Below are 7,041 nucleotides of genomic sequence, written 5' to 3'. Positions count from 1 at the left end.
CAGAGGGATACTACAGCCCAAACCATAGTGCAGCGGTAATCGGTCTGCCAAGGCAAAAGAGATTCAAGAGAGGCGGGTTCGATCCCTGGATTGGGAAGATCCCTTGGAAGAGGAAATGGCAACTCACTCCAGTATTCTTGCCTGGAAAATTCCACGGACACAGGAGCCTGGCGGGCGACGGGTCCATGGGATTGCAAAGAGTCCGACACGACTGAGCGCGCGCGCGCGCGCGCACACACACACACACACACACACACACACACACACACGAAACCACAGTGCAGCGCTTGGGAAATGGTATCTTTAAAACACCGTGCATTAAAAGTACACACACACACACACACGCACACACACACACACGCAACCATAGTGCAGCGCTTGGGAAATGGTATCTTTAAAACACCGTGCATTAAAAGTTGCCAAAGGTCGACAGCCGCTAACACGTCTCGAAATGTACAGACCACACCCAAGTTTCACCAGCTGAGCACCTTACTGGTCTCTGAGCGGCGCAAAGCAGAAGAGAGAGAAAAACCCAAGTTAATCGTTTGGGCTGCGGAATAATCTGTAAGGTTTGAGTCTCGAAACTTTTGGGGTTGTGGAGATTAGAAAGGGATTCCTTTGCGTTAGGCCTAAACTTGGGCTAGAAAAGAGAAAGGAGGCCTGGCGAAAAGGAAAGGAGTAGGCTCCCGACTTCCAGCGTTCTCGGCAGGGCCGTTAAACGCAGCAGGAAAGCGGGCGTGTGTTTTCTTCCTCCATTTCCCGCCTCCCAGGAGACGCGAGCCCAAGCCCGTTCCCCTCCTTTACACCCCGACGGGGTCCAATGGCAGTCCCCGCCGCGCAGTCGCGTCGGAAGCCAACCCGCCCTTGGGGTCCCCTACGCCCCACCTTCCCAGCCCGGCGGGAGGCTGGGGGCGGGGGGGGGGGGGGGTGGCGGCCGTGGCCGTCACGTGACCTGGCTGCCGCCAAGTGAGGCCGCTTTTGCGACGAGGTGACAGCCAAATGGTGCGACAGGAGGAGCTGCCGCTGCGGCCGCACCGCCCTGCACCGAGAGGCTCAAGGCGGCTCCTGGCGTCGCCCAGAGGCAGCGACTGAGCAAGGGAGTCCGGCGCAGACGGGCGGGCGAGCGGCGGCGGCGGGCGGCGAGGGGGAGCCCGCTACGAGTACCCTCGCTCCCCGCCGCTCTCCATGAACCCGGCGAAATAAGCCGCGCCTCCAGCAGGGGCTGCGCCTCCATGAATCCCTAGGTTTTTTCTTTCTCTCCCTGCTCCTCACCCCCACCCCGGATCCCGTCCCGCCTTCTCCCTTCGCCGGCAGCGGCTGCGTCCAGGTGCGGAGTCCAGAGCGGATCGCAATGGCGTCCAACCCCGAACGGGGGGAAATTCTGCTCACCGAGCTGCAGGTAAGGGCCGCGGCCCGGGCGCGAGGCGGTGGCGGGGGAGAGAGGGAGGGAGGGAGGGAGGGAGAGGGTCTGGCTCCGGGTAGGGGGCCTTGGGGAGCCGTGTGGCCGCCGCGCCCCTAGCCCGCTAAGTGCGGAAACTCGGGGATGTCACTCGGGAGCCGCTTCCTTCTGAAGCCGGAGCTTCTGGCCCCACCGGAGCCCTAGCCTGCCACCGCTTTAATTTGACTCTACCCACCAGAGGGACCCCATCTTGCGGCCGAATTCCGCTCTCACCCGGTGCGGGGGCGGCCAGCTCGCTGCCCCCTTCTTAGTGTCAGAGCCGCCCGGGGACACCCCTGGCGCCCCCTCCCTCCTCTTGGCCGGGCCCCGCCCCGCCTTTCCATGGAACACCGCTCCTTAAACTCCTTTGAATGACTCCCAAGCTGTTTTCTCGTCCCTCCCCTTCCCCTCCGACTCCGCACAAAGAGCGCCCCCATAACTTCCAGCCCCCAGACAAGTTTTTTTTCTTTTTTTTAAGGGAAAAAAAAAAAAAAAAAGAAGGGGGGGAAGTATCTCACCAAATGCTTGCTTCACTTCACCAGCCCTCTTCAGGTGACTAGATTTCTTTCTTTTATCTTGCGGGCTACTCTTTTTTTTTTTTTTTTTACAAATAGATACAGGTCCCCTTCTCAACTATTCCCCTGCTCAGATCCGGAAGCCCAGATGCTGATGCTTTTCAGGCTTTCATTTTCCCTCCTGTTTGAATACCAGAAAAAGAGCTACAGAAGTTGTTTACAAAGGGCAAAGCAGTCGACTCAGGGAAAATGTTGGGCACCACATGCTTGCTGAAGATGAGAACAAAATAGATCCCTTAATTAGTTAAGTCCACGTTGAGTAGCAATATTATTCTTTCCATTTTCCAGCTAAATATTTGATGATGTAGGCATGATTTTTGTTTTTAGATCTCTATGATGTGCGCTACCTTGTAGAGTTTATTTTTTTACTTTGGAGTGTACCAGAGATGTTTACATCTGGATTAAAGTTTCATGCTTGTTCTGTGACTTAAACTTATTTTGGTTTGTTTAAATATAGTCGTTTTCTAGCTACTCGAAGATTGAGATGGAAATTAAGAGAAGAAAAAAATAGCCCACTTACATTGATTTGTGTGTGTGTGTGCTGGGCAATTAATTTTTTTGAGAAGACTTAATCTAGGCACCCTGAAGGATTGATTCTTAATTTCAAAATTCAGTTGCTTCTACATTTTTTGCTGTTTAAATATATTTTTCGGTAAAATCCTGTATTAGTTGATTTATTGTACATTTAGATGTAAGCTTGACGGCACTGTTGTAATACTTGATATATCCTCCATAAAAATAGAAATTTCAATAAGGTGTATCAGTGCACGTTTGTGAATTTGGAATCCTTTAGAAACGCACAGCTGAATTTCATATTATTGAACATGTTGCTGTATAGTGTTTTAATTACTCTTAGCTTTTTCTAAGGAGGTCTTACAGCATACTGGTTTGCTGAATGAATGGAATTTGTTTTATTACTTTACATGAGCTTTTGAAGTGAAGTTTGAGGCACAAATTGGAAATGCTTTCCATTATCTAGTCTTGAAATATGAAAAGCATACTAATGACTTAAAAAAACCTTGAAAATGACAGGAGAATTTTCATTGAGTAGAGTGGCTTCAGAATCATAAAGTATTTGGTATCCTTATTTGTATTTATAGAAAGTTGACATAAAAGATAAGATTTAGGAACTTTTGATAAGACCATTTTTTACAGTAACAAAGAAGCATGTTAAATAAATGGGAATATTTAAACATGAGTATTTTAAAATGGGACCAAAGCAGGGGAACATCCAATCTAAAGCTACACTTTTAAATAAGCTAAAATATAATCCCTCCAGAAAAAGAATAGTTTCTATTAAATGTTGCTGATAGGTTGTCATGTATATCCAGGGCAGTTTTCTTGGTATACTTGACTCCTACTTCTAATAAAGGTTATTGCATTTGAACTTTATCATGTTTATTAAAATAATTGAGAATAGTATTTATATCAGTACTCAAGATAAACCATGATAAAATTTGCTTCACAAGTATTATGCATCTGTTTAGACATTGTGTTATTTCATTGGGTTATGAAACTAGAATATAGTAACCAAGTATTTATCAAACTTGTTTGGAGAACCAATTTTTAAAAACCTTCTAAGTTGTTTGAATTTATTTAAATTGAAAAGTTGTTCAATGTGAGGTTCTTAATGCTTTTCTGCTGTACATATTTTAAGTATTTAAATAGTAATTTGTGTAGCAAATTTTTAAATTGTTTAGTTGAAAACTGTTACTTTCCCTTATCTTATCTCACTGAAAATTACATGTTACAGCCTCTTTTAATGAAATTGATATTTATTTAGAAATATTGTATATCCAACTTTTAAAAATTTATTTTTCAAATTATATTGCAGAATTTGAAATACTTTACTACTTGAGATGAAACCAATAACTTTTGGTTATGAAAAGACAAAGAAAACCTGAACCCAGTCTTCTTAATTACTTTAATAATTCTGTATAATGTTTCTCACTCTTGTTAGTCATTTAGGAGGCTAATTCAGCAAGGAATCATTAATAAAGTATACACAAACTTTGATGGCTGGAGGCTTTAATGTGTAAGGAAGAATATTTGCTGTGATAAAAACAAAAATAGGCTGTTAAAAAATATAAACTTGGTTGGCAATTTCTAATTAATTATCTCTTATAATTAACGTCCTGTTCTCTTGTTTTTTATTTGAAGTGTAGTGGAAAAATTAGTGAGATACTTTTGTGAAGCCAAAGAAATTAAAAGTTTAATACCATGAAAACTGAATTAATCAAAACTATATAAAGAATCTCAAAATGAAAATGTTGGCTGTCACAGTAACTTTGTACAGTGCAGACTCAAATATTGAGTAGCATACTAATAAAATTACCTGGTTGATTATTGGAAATTCATCTTCATCAGAATGGTTAATAAAGTGTTGGGAATCCTAAGTTCCCTTCTAAGCAGAATTTGTTTAGGTAGAGGTGACTTGCTTAAGTGGAAGGTTGAGTTAATTAGTCTTAAGTTACAGGGATTCATTTCAAGAAACATTTAGCTACCAAAGGTATATCAGAGGGCATAAAGATGACAGGATATGGCTTTCACTTTCTACAGGAAAGTAAAAAAACATTTCTTGATTATCTGCACTATGTCAAACATTGTACTTGGTACCCTGTGTACTTTATATAATCTTGGAAACCATCCAGTAAAGTTAATGTTGTTATTTCCATTTTACAGATCAGGAAACTAAGTTCAGAAATAGTAAGTCATTCATGTTCACACTGTAAGTCTTGAGTTTGAGTTTGGATTTATATTTTTCCCACTATACCATTTGTAATATGTGGACCCATAAATAAATGTTTTGTATTCTGATGTTGTAAATATGTGAACTTTCTAAAAATTGGCCCAGAATATAGTTAAAACAAAGCTAACTTTAATATAAACTTCCCTTTGTTTGGTTCCCCCTATAACAAGGAAAAGTGATTTCCACATTTAGTTAGGTCATTTAACAGTACTTTTATTACTGCAGATAAGGTGTAACATTCTATAAAGAATAACAGGTCAAATAACCTTCTTTGCGGGTTTTCTTCATTTAACAATTACTGTTTCTGATGAAAGTTGTCAAATGTTTGCTCAAAACTTTTCAAAAGATTTCATATTTCTCTGTAGACTGTCCATAAGATACTTTGCTTTAAAAATTTAAGCTATGTAACCTGGCTATGCGTTTGCACTGAGTGAGTACTCAGTACATTGATGCAAAGGTTCAGCTTGTCACCTAGGATGAGAAATGTCTTGACTGTTAAAAGTTGCTTATGATTACTTAATTTTCTTTAATTTACATAGCTAATCCCTTGTCCCCAGAATATTCCCTTATAAAGTTCAAAAGGATTTCTGCACTAGTTATGTTAAATCTACATATAGCACCCTCTTATTTTACCCATTTGATGGGAAATTAGGAGGTGACATCTAATTTTGCAGTGATACTGAAAAGTAGACGGTGTCTGTGTTGTGAGGATTAGGACTTTAGTGTGAGTTGGAGGAATGTAGTATGAGAATGTAGGCACATGGGTAAGACAAGTTTCACAGCTTTTTTCCAGTTATGAGTATAATACAGGTTTATTCTAGAAAATCAGGAAAGTGCAGAAAAGCACAAAGAAAATAAAATGTGCTCATAGTCTCATAGTTCTATCAGTCAGTTAACTGACAAACTTTTTCAACTTATGAGTCCCAGGGCATTTGAGTTCATTTCCTCTTTTTCCTCCCTTTTATTAAAAAAAGAGAGGGAGGGGGAGACATTTGACATAGAATGTGTAATTTTAAGGTATACAGCATATGATTTGTTATTTTTTCTTCCTTCTATATCTTGTATTACTGACTAGAAATTTACAGAGAAATGAGGTTCATAGAGTTTTAAGACAGAAATAACTATAAGTTAAAAATTGCCACTAGTTCTCGTAAATGGATCTAATTAGTTTTATTGACTGTTTTTGTCTCAAAATATTTTGATTTTGAGTAAGTCTTTGTGCTGAAACTAGTATTATAAACTGATAGCTCTAAAATGGTCATGTTTTCTTATTGTCTCTGTAGTTCTAGTCTCCTTAGAGCTCCTGCTGTTCACAAATGATCAATATACTTTAAAAACTTTTTAGTTTTTATATATGTATTTTTGGCTGTGCTGGGTCTTTGTTGCTTTGTGAGAGCTTTCTCTGGTTGCTGCGAGGCGTTGTGGTGTGTGCAGCACAGACTCCAGATGCTTAGTCGTGGGCTTAGTCGCTCCACGCCATGTGGGGTCTTCACAGACCAGGGATCCAACCCACATCCCCTTTGTTGGCAGGTGGATTCTTATCCACGGAGTCACCAGGGAAGTCCTGTTTTCAGTGTTGAATAGGGAAAGGTAAGGGGCACTTTCAAGGTGTTTTCTGTTGGCCCCAGGGCTTTGCATCTGATTCCTTGGGCTCTCCTCTTTGCTTTTTAAATTTGGCAACAGTAAATTTTCATGCCTTTTATCAGGTAGTTCCTCTGTGTCTACTTTTAAACAAATGGGAGTAGTGGAGTGGTAGTTTGTAGAGATGAGTATCACTTAAAATAATGTTACTTCCAGACGCATATATGATATGTGAATAGAGTAGTTAATTTTGCATCATTTTCTAGTATTGTGTTCTATGTTAAACAATTGTCAAGTGTCTACTGTTTTTCAGAAACCCATATACTCTAGAGTATGACAAAATCATGTGACATTTCATATGGTTATATACAGCAGAGTTCAAACTTTGCAGCAAAGAAAGTCAAAACTAGTTAAAAGCTTTAAAAAGATATGTAAAATCTTGACTGGAAAAAAATATACTAATGGAAAAGTAAGCTTCTAATGTTTTACAAAAGCAGAAATAGAGAACATTTATTTTGATACATGTCTAGATTCCCTTAATTTTATCTCATGAAATCTTATTTGAAGCTATCTCTCTTGTCACATTTAGTTTTTTACAATCTCAGAAACATTAAATTTTTGTAACAGTATATACATAACTATTGTCTGTTAAAAATGAAGAACAGGAAAGCCTGAGGAATGTATTTGGTGATGATAAT

The 7,041-nt window shown here is 40.4% G+C and overlaps 1 protein-coding gene across 2 annotated transcripts in view; it reads left to right on the top strand.

The window, feature by feature from the left end:
* The first annotated feature begins 463 nt into the window (after positions 1 to 463).
* Positions 464 to 7,041, top strand: part of PKN2 (protein kinase N2) — a 142,042-nt gene continuing 135,464 nt past the window's right edge. Inside the window, exons 1-2 of one of the 2 annotated variants that reach the window (XM_020890194.2) lie at positions 464 to 564; positions 1,315 to 1,399. In XM_020890194.2, the coding sequence (XP_020745853.1) occupies positions 1,352 to 1,399 (48 nt within the window). In that variant the 5' untranslated portion in view covers positions 464 to 564; positions 1,315 to 1,351. Of the gene's footprint in view, positions 565 to 1,314; positions 1,400 to 1,921; positions 1,991 to 7,041 lie in introns of those variants that run through there. The other variant, XM_070467807.1, reaches the window with a different exon arrangement.

Source organism: Odocoileus virginianus, chromosome 5, assembly GCF_023699985.2.
Source record: "Odocoileus virginianus isolate 20LAN1187 ecotype Illinois chromosome 5, Ovbor_1.2, whole genome shotgun sequence".
NCBI classification, from domain to species: domain Eukaryota; kingdom Metazoa; phylum Chordata; class Mammalia; order Artiodactyla; family Cervidae; genus Odocoileus; species Odocoileus virginianus.
The sequence above is the reverse complement of the archived record's forward strand: the minus strand, read 5'-3'. Positions and strand labels throughout refer to the sequence as shown.